The 14469-nt window shown below is 37.8% G+C and overlaps 1 protein-coding gene across 3 annotated transcripts in view; it reads left to right on the top strand.

Annotated features, from left to right (window-relative positions):
• The window catches only part of RNF157 (ring finger protein 157), a 110723-nt gene extending 96691 nt beyond the window's left edge, over positions 1-14032 (top strand). For all 3 annotated transcript variants that reach the window (XM_081943575.1, XM_081943576.1, XM_081943574.1), the window contains exons 19-21: positions 3686-3726; positions 9469-11415; positions 13737-14032. In XM_081943575.1, the coding sequence (XP_081799701.1) occupies positions 3686-3726 (41 nt within the window). In that variant the 3' untranslated portion in view covers positions 9469-11415; positions 13737-14032. The remainder of the gene's footprint in view (positions 1-3685; positions 3727-9468; positions 11416-13736) is intronic.
• The last annotated feature ends 437 nt before the right edge of the window (positions 14033-14469 follow it).

The raw sequence follows: 14469 nt of genomic DNA, 5'->3' as shown, positions 1-14469 counted from the left end.
TTTGCTGGAAAACAGATGGGGAAAAATGCTTATTACAGTTTTCTAAAGGTCTTGAAGAGGCCAAAAGAAATCTGAAAGCTTGAGGGAAAAGTGCATCTTATTTTGTGCTGCTTTTCCTTTTTTATTCAATAGATTAGATACTCTCAATTTTAACTTCCCAAGATGAGAACTATATACTAGACTTACTATATAATTCCTCCGAAATGAAATTTGAAATACCTAACCATGGTCTACGAAAGGAGGGGTGAAAAACAGTGATCAGTAAGCTCATGAGTCTGTTTCACAAAATATGGCACTGGGTCCATGCCAAGCTTGTCAACCAGCACATTGAACAAATAAGGATGGAGAGCAACAGCTTGTCCCTTTGTTTCGAGCAAAGCAAACTGATTAAAAAAAGCAATTGGGCTTTCAACTGGGGGGAAAAGAAAATTCTTGAATATGAGCAGACCTTCAATACAGCATTTTAGAAAATCCTCTCTTTGTCAAAATGTAAAGAAAAATCCTTCTCGAATTGCAGGTAATCCTAGACTTATGACCACAATGGAGCCCAGGATTTATGTTGTTAAATGAGAAATTGGTTGAGTTTTGTCCCACTTTACCACTTCTCTTGCCACATTTGTTAAGTGAATCACTTTATTAAATTAGGTTGTTAAATGAATCCAGTTTCGCCACCGACTTTGCTTGTCAAAATATGGTCACATGATCCTGGGGCACTGCAACTGTCATAAATATGAACCCATTGCCAAGCATTTGAATGTAAATCATGTAACCACAGAAGTACTACAATGGTCACAAGTGTGAAAAATTGTCACAAAGTCACTTTTTTCAGTGCCGTTGTAACTTCAAATGGTCACTAAGTCAAGGGCTACCTGTACTTAAATTACTTCAATCTAAAATTTTGGATAAATATTCTTATCACTGAATGTCAGGGCTCCCCCCTCCCCCTCTCTACCCACACACAAAAACAAGATGGCGGACAATAATCAGAAATGCCAAACAAGAGCCTCTGGGTGTTCTCTGAGACAATGGGAGTATGAGGAGAAATCACCTGGTGGGCATCAACTTTTTATTCATTTTCCCCACGCTCTCTGCCTTGTGCGTGACCAATCCAATATACTGGGTGCATGTTTCTATCAAATACTATGGACCCCTTCTTTCCTTAGAGATCCCTAGAAATGAGAAAGGGATTGGAGGGATTTCCTGAAGAACATGCACTAGAATTTCCTTATAGCTTTGCCCAGTCGACCTTAGTCAGAGCTTGAAATGGGACCTTAACTTGGGAACTGTAGCGAATAAGGATCACGTCCATCTCTCCTAGTATCCAGGCTGTACCTGAGGGCACTTGAGGTGTTTCTTCTGCAGTATCACCTGAAGTATTTATGGTGATTCAAAAAGGGAGGCTAGGACCTTGGGACCTTGTGGAATAAATTTAATTAACGACTCTGCTGCCACAAGATGCGGCTTCAGTTTTTCTGGCTTGCATACCTTTGGGTGGCTTTGCTGCTTGCAAGATTTTTCTGCTGATCCCTTCCCCTCACTGTTTGTGTACGGAGCCAAACGTTCTGCCCCCACCCCACCCCACCCCGCCCGCCTGCTGACTAACTCTTGAGTCTTTGAGCAAAGCCATGCTGCTGCTTCTCAGGTGCTCGAGAAACAACATGGACTTGCCTCAGTGTCACAGAAGTTGCACTCAAGCAGAACTTAGAATGGCTTCCTGAGCTGCTGTGCAGAGATGCATGTGGCTTTAAGCCCTTTAGCATGTAGAGTTTGAAGATGGTTGGGCTGATCTGTTGGCAAAGGAGAGGTTTTGAAGTTGTCCTTGAGTTTCCCTCACACTCCATTTTCTTCCCTCCGAAGTTTGAACTCTTATTCCAGTTAACATCTTCTGGGTAAACTTCACACCTTGGCTTATGGGTCTTTTAGTCTCTGGATCCTCTTCTCTTTTTTTAAAAAAAAGCAGATACAGGTAAGTGCTGCTAATCCACATTCCGAGTAGAATGGTGGAGATAGGAAGCCCCACTTAGAAAGAAGATGGATGGGAAGAAAGGAACCACTTTTGTCTTGGGTGTACATGTTATAGAACAAAATACATAAGCATATGCGATAGTGGATGGAACTACCGTATATATGTAGTGGGTGGAGATACCGTATATATGTGTGAAGTTTACAAGAGATATTTAATTCTCAGGTTCCCCATCTTTGAATATCTAATGAAAAAATAGCACGAAGAGGATCCTTAATGGCAATTTGCAAAGTGGTTTTTATTGAAAGTGAAATGTTTTAGTGCCACAAATAGTTACCAATCCAGCAGTTTTAATTAAGCAAGGATGAATGAATGCTGTATTCACGTTCTAATTAACTATGTGGTCATTTCAAGCATTAACTTTGCTTTCCTGACTCATTATCTCCCAACCACAAGTATAAAAACCTTGTGGCATTTTGCACTGATCTCTGAGATGTAACATGTTCAGAAGCCTTTTCACATGATACTTTATTAAGGTATATTACTTTCTTTTGTATTTCTGAAGCAAGTCTGTGTTTTACAGTAATGACAGAGAGACATTCTAGTCATTACTTCATAGCCTAAATTTAAACGTATGTAAAAAAAAGCAGAAATGTCATTTTAAAAAAACTTGGTAATGTTTACCGTTTTGTGCTTTTATTGTGGGATAGAGTGCACATTTCTGTTGAATATGGAATAATTTAATTAAAAAGGCTGAGAAGCTTAGGCAGAGATTTAGGACCCCGGAGTTCTGCGTTTCGATTTTTAGTTTAGCCCTTAACTAGAGAGAAAGTAGTCTGGAGCATTATATAGGACTATCTCCATTTCTTTCTGACACATCCCATACATTCTAGTGAATTCTTGCTACAGAATGGATCATAACGTTTTCTAGTAATATAAAGAACTGGCAAAGACCAGGCTACAGTATTAAGCTAGGAATCTTTCATGTGGAGTTACCACCTTCAAGTTTAGGAAGGCAAAATAATCCAGGTATGAATTCAGCTGAAACAAATTTGCATTTGGTACTTCCAATATTAGCAGGAATACCATGGGTACAATGGTCCAGGGTCCTTCATCCCTGTTTTGAAAATAGGTTTTTTGAAATACATGCTCTTACAATAATGTGGATGCTGCTTATCTTTTGTAGCACATCCTGTATTGACCCAAATGTCTGTGTGGCTACAGGGTCACCTAGCCATTCAAGGAAGCACTGAGAATCAGCCTCTCTAGACACGGAGGAGGCATTTTTGTTGGTAGAAAAAAGAAGAAGCCAAAAATCAATCTGAATTTCATACATTTTCAAAAAATAGGACTAAATCTCTTGCCCTCTTTGGGTAAATGGAATGACCTTTTATCTGTATTTTTAAAAAATAACTTCCAAACACAAATATGCTCTGAAAAATGGACAGTAAAGCAGATTGGATTTACATTGATTGGCACATTCCCAAGTTGGAATGTTATCTCCCAGAGACATTGTGCAAAAATTCTTTAAAAGTTATTCTGGGGCGGGGTGGGGGGTGGGGCAATAAATGTCATGCAGGAAGCTGGTGTTGTTTCATTCTTTTCCCCTCTCTATTCTGGAATACACACACCCCTCCGCCCCATTCATGTCTGTGCATTTGTGTGGTCTCTCTTTTCTCTGGTTTACCATTTGCTTTTGGTCTTTCTTTTTTTACTGAACAGCTGCAGCTCCGGAATCCTGTCCCATAAACATTGAGGAATAGGTATGAGATACATAAAGTCCTTTGTTGTTCACACCTGGAAAACATACAACTCACATTCTGCAATATAGGATTATTATTTTTTTAAGACTTCTTTTCACAGGAACAGTTTTTTTTGTTTTGTTGTTGTTGTTGTTGTTGTTGTTGTTGTTGTTGTTATTATTATTATTATTATTATTATTATTATTATTATTATTATTATTATTATTTGGTTAATCTTTGGTGGGATTCACAGCCTTTGGGGCTGGTTGGTAGCTCAACAGCTCTAGTCCTAACCAAGGACCTAGGTAGGAACTGTTAAGGTAACGTCGGAGGATATAAGTTGCTCCAAGTAGGGTGTTTTTTTGTAGAATCAGAATGTTCAAGTCAGGTAAATTTAGAATTTCCAAATAGCGAGGTAGCCCTTTAGGTATTGCTCCAAGGGCTCCAATTACAATTGGGACAACACATGATTTATTATTATTATTATTATTATTATTATTATTATTATTATTATTATTATTATTATTATTATTATTATTATTATTATGTTAATCTTTGGTGAGATTCACAGCCATTGGGGCTGGTTGGTAGCTCAACAGCTCTAGTCCTAACCAAGGACCTAGGTAGGAACTGTTAAGGTAACGTCGGAGGATATAAGTTGTTCCAAGTAGGGTGGTTTTTTGTAGAGTCAGAATGTTCAAGTCAGGTAAATTTAGAATTTCCAAATAGCGAGGTAGCCCTTTAGGTATTGCTCCAAGGGCTCCAATTACAATTGGGACAACACATGATTTATTATTATTATTATTATTATTATTATTATTATTATTATTATTATTATTATTATTATTATTATTATTATATTGTACAATTTTCTTGGGTTGTATATAAACTTTATATATTCACAATAACAGTGTGCTGTCTGGGTACAATCTCTTTTAAGTACGGAGAGTAAATATTATACACACAATAATTATGGCTATTGTTCTCAGATCCCATTTGCCATCGCCTTCACTTATCATTAATTTTTTTTTTGCATTATTTAGCTAAACCCTCTGTTTTCTCTAAAATCAATTGATAATATCAAAGGCACAGCCTTAATGGGGGTGGGTGGGGGTTGTTTCTCTCCAGGATCAAGCAGTTCCTTTTATCACTTGGATAGAAATATGTCTAGAGAACTTGCATTGTATTTGGTGATGTAAAGAATGTAGGAAAAGGAATATAGGAATTGCTGCTATTTGGGCTCATAGCCATGATCCGAAAGCCAGTAGTATAGGGCTAGTTAAGGTCTCAGTGCACGTGCGCACAACGCGCGCGAAGCAAACCAGTAGCAACGTCGGTAGCCTCACTCCTGGGACAATCCTGACTTTATTTTACTGAGAAGTTACTGCTGTCTGCCCAAAACAGCTGGCTTAGGAAACTGCACATTTTACAAATAAAAAGAAGTGTGCAGGCTGAAGATAGAGACATATCCATGTAAGTAAGATCGCAGATGAAAATATAAACTTATTATCAAAGAGTTCACTGTTACAGCTAGTCCCAAAGATAAAAGGGACATTTAGAAGTTCTGCCTGGTGGATTTGTTCAGCCACATGGAATGAGAAGGAGAAAAATGGAATCAAAATTGACCAAAGGGAAGGTGATTATGTCATTATGTTTTTATTCATCTAAAACAGTGGTTCTCAACCTTTCCAATGCCGTGACCCTTTAATACAGTTCCTCATGTGGTGACCCCCAACCATAACATTGGTATCTCAGTTCCTAAGACCATCGAAAATATGTGTTTTCCGATGGTCTTAGGCAACACCTGTGAAAGGATCGTTCGACCCCCAAAGGGGTCCCGACCCACAGGTTGAGAACCACTGATCTAAAACATGGATAGATTTAAAGGAGCATTAGAATTAATCCATAATGGGCATTAAAGGACTTTCTTCTGGCCATGTCAAGAATTTCCCAGATAGAATGCTGTGGAAGGGAGATGGCTAAAAACATGCAAGCAAATAGGAATCTGGAGACTTTGAGACTGGAAATATATAGCACTGACTGTCAAAAAAAAAGCATTTTGCAGGCCTTGCCCCTTCCACCACCATTTTTCCCCCCTGTGATAAAATGGTGAGAACACACTGGCGCATAAAAAACATAAAGTAATATTGAAAGTACCATCAGACAATAATCTTTTTGCACCAATAATTTACTGGATGAAACAAAATAATTACCCAACAAAACACCATTACAGAAAATTAAATTTGAAAAAATAAGACATGGATGAGATTTATCACAAATCCAGTCTATTTACATTCTAGATTAGGAATGGGCAAAGAAGAAGTAGCAGTATGGCTATACATTACTTTTAGGATTAGGTACTGTTTATCTCTGGATAAAGCAGCTCAGAAAAAGCAGTGGACTTCTACAAGAATTATAGAAGACATCAGATTGACTAAACATGATTTGGCCAGGTTACTTTTTACATTCTTTAGCTGGCTCTCCTCGGTGTAATGTGATTTAATTTTTAATTTTTAATTTTCAAAATTTGATAGTTGCATATTACTTGACTGTAATATGGTTTCTACTTGGTGGACTACTACTTGACAACTCCTTTTAACCATTTTTTTCCTAGAAGGCTTTGTTGGTATTCACCCCCTTATCCTCAATCTTCCTTGTCATTAAGCATTGCATCAATTGCCAGGAATCCATATAACTTAAAAGTTCTTATAAGTAGTGTTGCTGGAGTATAGGTATAATTTCCAAGTATATTCTTCAATTGAAAGGATGTTTATGTACTGTACATCAGAGATCAAAATTAAAAAAAAGAAAATTTAAATCCATGGTTGAATGTAATGGCCATACGTTTATGCTGCAATAAACATATTTTGAAAAGTATGTGAGACCAAAAACATTTTTGCAGAAGTGTCTTATCATTATAATATATAATGTGTAGAAATGCAGGATATTTTTTTCTAGCTTTGGAGGATTAAAAATTGAACATCTCAAATAAACTAATACACACAGAAGGCAATCTTAGTTGCTTCTTGTATTTAGTGAAGAGCCAAATTTATATCTTGCAGTGTGTAACCCTGGGTTTTAGTCAAACAAAATAGTGTAAACAATTTTTTATATACTAACTATGTCAGTAGCAAAATAGCTGTCACAAGGTTAACAGCAGTCATTTTTGTGCTTAAAGTATCTCAGGTTCATGTTCTTGCAGAAAATGTTGGCTGTTTTATTATCAAATTCTCAAGTATTGTCTATCTGCTATTGTGTAAATTGGTATAAAGCTATACAGTTGCCATTGTGCTCTTTTTATTGTTGGGCTATTCAGCAAACTCACCTTTCCCCAACTGGTGTCATCTCAATATGATAGAGATACAGCTCCCCACATTCCAAGCCAGTGTCCTGGTTAATCCTTAGTGGAAATGCTAGAAGTTGTTATTCCATCTAGAGAAGTCTAAGTTGGAAAGGGCTAACTTAGTGAGTCCTATCAAGGATCTCAACAGTATTTCTCTTCTCCAAAGCAGAAGCAAAGTTCTACCTCTTAGGAATGGCTGCCGCAAATGAGATTTAACCAGAATAGGGCTGAATACTTTAACACCTATTTTGTTTAGAAACACTGCATAGAAGATATTTGGGCATGAATATTTGAAAGCACTTTGTCTTCTTTGGAATAATAGAAGCTTCCACTTTCAAATCTATTGACCCCTCAGTATTAATTAAGTAACCAGTATAAGCCGTAGCAAAGTTCCTACAACCAGCTATTTTATGTTGGCAAACCTGTCAATATGTCTTGGTAAACATGACTGAGTGGAAGGCTCAAAAGCATGTTAGGCTGTTTAGACTTCTTTTTTAAAATAGAAGATTAGCAGTTGATCTGACAATACTTTCAGAGGTAGCAAAATATAAATGTGCCTTTTTAAAAAGCACTTGATTTAATAGAATGTTTTGTAATAAATGCCAACATAAGAAGAGGAATGTAGAATCCTAGGAAAGCCTAAATAAATTTATATGAGCAATGTAATATTTTATAGAGTGATACTAATCTTACTAGTAATACTACAGGTGAAACTCAAAAAATTAGAATATCGTGCAAAAGTTCATTTATTTCAGTAATGCAACTTAAAAGATGAAACTAACATATGAGATAGACTCATTACATGCAAAGCAAGATAGTTCAAGCAGTGATTTGTCATAATTGTGATGATTATGGCATACAGCTCATGAAAACCCCAAATCCACCATCTCAGAAAATTAGAATATTACATGCAATCAACAAAACAAGGATTGTACATAGAACAATATCGGATCTCTTAAAAGTATAAGCATGCATATGTACTCAGTACTTGGTTTGGGCCCCTTTTGCAGCAATTACTGCCTCAAAGCAGCGTGGCATGGAAGCTATCAGCCTGTGGAACTGCTGAGGTGTTATGGAAGACCAGGATGCTTCAGTAGCGGCCTTCAGCTCTTCTGCATTGTTCAGTCTCATGTCTCTCATCTTTCTCTTGGCAATGCCCCATAGATTCTCTATGGGGTTCAGGTCAGGCGACTTTGCTGGCCAATCAAGCACACTAATCCCACGGTCATTGAATCAGGTTTTGGTGCTTTTGGCAGTGTGGGCAGGTGCCAAGTCCTGCTGAAAAATGAAGTCAGCATCCCCATAAAGCTCGTCTGCGGAAGGAAGCATGAAGTGCTCCAAAATCTCCTAGTAGGAGGCTGCATTGACCCTGGACTTAATGAAGCACAGTGGACCAACACCAGCAGATGACATGGCTCCCCAAATCAACACAGACTCTGGAAACTTCACACTGAATGTCAAGCATCTTGCAGTGTGTGCCTCTCCATTCTTTCTCCATACTCTGGGTCCTTGGTTTCCAAATGAGATGCAAAAGTTGCTCTCATCAGAAAAGAGGACTTTGGACCACCAAGCAACAGACCAGGTTTTCTTTAGCCCAGGTAAGACGCTTCTGACGTTGTTTGTTGAGGAATACGACATTTGAAACCCTTGTCCAGGATCCGTCTGTGTGTGGTGGCTCTTGATGCCCTGACTCCAGCCTCAGTCCACTCCTTGTGAAAGTCCCCAACACTTTTGAATGGCCTTTTCCTGACAATCCTCTCCAGGCTGCAGTCATCCCTGCTCCTTGTGCACCTTTTTCTTCCACACTTTTCCCTTCCACATAACTTTCTATTAATGTGCTTTGATACATCACTTTGGGAACATCCAACTTCTTTTGCAATTACCTTTTGAGGCTTTCCTTCCTTATGGAGGGTGTCAATGATGGTTTTCTGCACAGCTGTCAGGTCAGCAGTCTTTCCCATGATTGTGATTCCTACTGAACCAGACCGAGAGACCATTTAAAGGCTCAGGAACCCTTTGCAGGTGTTATGGCTTAATTAGCTGATTAGAGTGGGACACTTTGAGCCTAGAATATTGCACCTTTTCACAATATTCTAATTTTCTGAGATTGTGGATTTGGAGTTTTCATGAGCTGTACGCCATAATCATCACAATTATGACAAATCACGGCTTGAACTATCTTGCTTTGCATGTAATGAGTCTATCATATATTAGTTTCACCTTTTAAGTTGCAACACTGAAATAAATGAACTTTTGCATGGTATTCTAATTTTTTGAGTTTCACCTGTAAATAATGTAATTCACCTGATACCTGTTGAGGTGCAAATATGGATATTGCCTTCTCTGGAATGCTGATATGCTCTTTCTGAACTTGGCTGAGTTCACATCCAAAATATTGTCCACTCTTTTCTTTGTCATAGATCTTCCAACATCAGCTGACAACTCTCCAAACCACAGCCAAATGTTGAAACACCCCTTCTCTGATAATGCTGATCTGGAGTTTGCTGAAGATAGGTAGTATATGTTGGGACCTCTGTGTCATCGATACCAGGAAGAAAAAATAATGATACTAAACACCTCTTCACAATAACAAAGAAGAACAGCAAAGCCGTGGGTACAAACTTCATCAAGTACTGCAGATCATATGATACCTATTTTAAATAGATACATAATACTAAGCATTCAAAAAAATCACTAACTCAATGGTTTGTGGTGGTGGTTTGTGCAAAAATGAACTTGCGGAGAGGGTGGATGAATGAGCTTGAGATGAATGAGCTTGAGATGGATTTGATGGTTGGTACCTCCATAAATTTTCTCTCCCTTCCCTCCTATTTTTATTTTGCCAACTCAACCTGTTTTGTAATCACCGTTTCCTTTTATGCTCTTAATCTAACACTTGTTTGGGGATTGTCATAACACTGGGTTCCTTCTGCTACGCAGCTATGAATTAATGCCAGGTTATCTGTTAAGTTCTTAGCATGTACATACTGAATGTGTGATTGTGAAAACGTAATGTATGCGGAAACAAATTCACACCTCCAAACCTATGCATTGGAAGAGCACCATGTCTTCATCCGGAGTGATAAATGCATTTGATATCACCTAATGCCTGCTGACTTGAGAAGAAACGTAATGATCTGCCTTTTTATCTGTTCCAGTTTCATCCTGTAGCCTTTTAGTTACCCTTCAAACATGCTCAGTTAGCTGTTCTGAGCCACATCTAAGGGGTTAATGCCAAAGATCTAATATCAGTTATAGATTATTCAAGATCTGGGCTGAATTGTGGGATGTAACATACAGAGACAATGCGGTTTCAGGGGAATTAACACACCTAGTACCAACAGTACTTTGGTAAAGAAATAAGTTCTCTCCAAGTAGACAGATAAATAGTGTAGCTAGCTCTAATTGAAACTTTTCAATGAAGATTTCTCTGAAAATTCACACAGATGTCCCTCCCCTTCAGCAAAAGGAAATGAACTAACTGTACGTGAAGGTGTGGCTGGGGAAAACAAAAAGAACTGTCATAAAATAGCAATTTGTTGAGAGATATATTAAATACATTATTTGTATGGTGATGTCACTTGAACTACATGCATGTTGTTAAAGTCTGTTTATATGGGTAAAGCCTCTTTGAAGATGTCTTTCATTACACATTTGTTAATTATCATATTAACATATTTCCCTTGGTGACGAGTATATGAAAATCATACCAAGGCAGCAATGTGATTTCTTTTACACTGAAAAACATTTATTTGCTTGTTTATGTAATGATCGCGCTGCAATTCTCTTTCCTCCCTTCCCAACATTACTAGCAATCTGGTGAATCTCCAGTATCTTGGGGCCAACCATTTTTGAATATATGCATTAAAACTAATGGAAGTTTTGGAGATACGATCTCTACTGGACTACTGAAGCTATGGACATAAATGGCATTCAAGCAATTTTTTGAAGACATGGAGGGAGCAAAACTACTCACTGTAGACGTGTAGGGGTTTTTTTTCCCACTTAAAGCTGCTTTACCTGTCTTTGGGTGCCATCCTATTGGAGATTAACCATAAAATAACCATAAAGTTTTACAGCTGGACAATTTAGTTCCATTAATCATTCAATGAGAAGGATTCATTTATAATTTCCATCAGAGTAATGGTGGTGGACTGCTTGGTTTTACCTTGAATCCTTGCTTCTAGGTCTTCGTTAATAAGCTATAGTAACTGACAATTCTTCACAGAGATGTAGTTATTTTCCAGGAGATAATTTCTGGATGATGATCTTGTGTAGCCTCCAAAGGAAGAAGACAAAGTGCACCTCGTCACGTTCTGCGTCATTCCTCATCCCCTTTTCAAGGTTTAAAATGCAAATCTGCTCAGGTACTATCATACTTACTTTGTGTAGTCACATAAGAACAAATGTGTGCATTGCTACATTGGCAGCATTTCCATTGCATCCTTGGATGGCTTAATGAAAAATGCCGAGTTTAAATACACATTAACTAAACAATAAAAAAAAATGGTAAAAATGGTAAAAGTAAACAAAAGCAAAACTACTCAGCTCTTATTTTGACTTAATCTTCTCCAACAATGAGATGTTACAAAAGCAATTGGGAAGAACAGAATAAAGTGACAGGATTGAGATTTGAGGGCAAAAGAAATATGGTCAGGAAATACCTGTTTATTTTTGAATAAGAAAATTAATTCAATTATCAATTGAATTTTATCCTTGGATATCAAAGGAACTGATTGACAGTGCTGCATGATCTTTGGAAAATCTTGGAGATCAGGGAATGTGCAAGGCAGAAGAGAATAAATGTTTCCCTCTTCAAACAGGGAAGAAGGATCCAGAGGAACTAGAGATCAATCTAATATCAGTATCTGAGAAGTTGATCTAGTAATTACCTTGTTTTCAAAATGTTGACCGAAGCCAGCTTGGATTTGTCAAGAAGTCTAACCTAGCAACCTAGCTACAGGATGAAATGCCACAGATGTAATTCAGTATTTTTTATTTCAGCAAAGAATTTGAAAAAAAATATCCCATGCTGTTCTGATTAGCCAGCTGGTTACTTGTGGATTGAATTGTATAATAATTAAACAGTTGATTTTTAAAATTATATTTAAGAGTATCCATCGATAATTCCACATCAAATCAAATGAACTTTTGTAAGTGACTGGAATGAGAAAAGGAAATTTGATTAGAATTCTTTATTAACCAAGTGTGACACACGATACTTCTCAGATTTACTGACAACACCTTCAAAGCTAGAAATAAGGCTTAGAACAATCCTGACAGGTTATAAAAATGGATCAAAAACAGATAATAATAATAATGAAAATAATAATGGATCAAAAATAATAGAAATGAAATTTAATATATAAATGTGAAATTGTATAGGAAATAAATCAATTGTACAGGTATAGAATGAATATCTAACTGGATATTGGTTAGAAAGATTTTGACAATTTTTAATCAGCAGGTGGCATTGCTGCAAAAAAAAGGCAAAATAAAATTTGGATTCCATGTAACTATAAGTATCAAATTGCAGGAAGTATTTGTTCCATTTTATTATAGTGAGATCTTATCCATCAATCCCAGTTCTTGATGCCAAACAGTAAAAATATTTAAAATAAAATGCAATAAGTTCAGAGAAAGCCATGAGAATGATGGGGAAGCTGGAAATGAAGACTTGTGAAAAGAGGAACTGAGAATGAGTGACCTTGAGAACAGAAAACTAGGAGGAAAAGAGCATCTTCAAAGACCTGAAAGGATGACCCAGAGAAGAAGATCAAGTTCTGTTCTTTATCTTTTTAGAATACAGGACATGTACTTATGAACTTAAGGGAGGGTTCAATTGAATGTTAGGAAAAGCTTGAAACAAATGGTGAGTGCCCCTTTACTGCATGTGTAAAGTGAATGCCAGACAGCCATCGGCTAAGAATCCCTGCACTGAGCAGGAGGTTGGATTTGACGGACTAAATGTGGCCCCTCCTAGTTCTTTGACTTTATGAACAATATTGATATTGTTGAAAGTTAAGATTGATATTTTGAAAGTCCAACAACAGCAGCAACAAACTAGCAGAAAACCTTGGATAATTATGCTCAGCTTGAACGAACTTGAGGGGCATTCAGAATAATGCCCCATGAAGTGACTTAGTGGATCTGGAGTCTTCACATGATTTGGTGCAGCTGGTGAACACCAATGGTTGGTTGCTAACTCGTTTACTACTGGTTCTCTTGCGCATGTGCAGAAGCATCCGGGCGGGTGGCTGGAACCTCCCGCTGCCGCCACTACCAGTTCAGCTGAACCAGGCCGAACCGGCAGCAACCCACCTCTGGTGAACACCCATGCAAGTTACTTTGTCCTATGAGCATGACTTTGTCCAACTGTTCTCATTCTTCATGTAGAAAACTAGGCAAAAGTGCATTTCTTTGAGCTTACCTCATCTGTTACGTAGTATGCCTGTAAAATGTTCATATATTGAGACAATGCCTGCAATTAGGACAAATGTTAAAAGGGATCGTGGGGTTGGTTTAGGCGATGTGTATATACTTTATTCTGTTCTCACCAATACTCTTGAAATGTGTGTGGTCCTAATGTTCCAGGCATCTTTCTATAAAGACTGTAATAATGGGAATCGAATGGCGGGAAAAGAAATGGCCCAGCAAGGCCATTCTAAAATGTAGCTTTCTCTTGTAGCCTTTTTCTCTCAGGGACGAAGGCCATGTTTCATGCACCCCTCCTAGCCAGTTTTTGTTTTTGTGAAAACAGAAATTGCCAGATGCAGAGATTGGGTCGACCTGAAAAACATCAATGAGCAAAGAGTGGGAGCAGATAAGCAAGTGGAACCTCACTCAGGACTCCAGCTATATTTGACTCTGGGCAATGAAGGATGAAGCCCTCTGGATACACTTGTGTGCACCTCAATGACAATGATGCAATATGTATTTAGGATTGCATGACTCTTTCAAAGAGTGAATAAAACTGTTTACAATGGAAAGAAAGCTGTTGAGTGGAAGAGTCTGTTTTTAGGAGGGGGCAAGGAAAGTGTGTTACCTTCACATTTTTTCAGTGCTTTATTTCTCACAGCTGCTCTTACAGCTGTGAAAAGTCTCCAAAGTTTAAAGATGAATGTTAATCAGGTGTATGTTGGGCTCAGGGCGTACCTTACTGCTTCCTGCGTCATGTCTGAAACTCACTGCCCTTTCTAGCCACACTGTTTCAGGTACTGAACATTCTCAAAGAAATGAAAAGTTCCGATGGCTATTGCAAGGCTATTAGCTTGTGCTCAGAAAGGAAATCCTATATATTGATTAATACAGAATTTCAAGAGCTCTTAGTTCAAAAAGCTCAAAGACTTAAGATTGGGCAGGATGTCCGAGTTAGAAAGTTTAAAAAAAAAAAGAATCCAAAAGACATATAGGTTATGATT

The sequence above is a fragment of the Natrix helvetica genome (assembly GCF_964273705.1).
Source record: "Natrix helvetica genome assembly, chromosome: 1".
Taxonomy (NCBI): domain Eukaryota; kingdom Metazoa; phylum Chordata; class Lepidosauria; order Squamata; family Natricidae; genus Natrix; species Natrix helvetica.
Note: the sequence above shows the minus strand (reverse complement) of the source record. Positions and strands in the feature narration are given on the sequence as shown.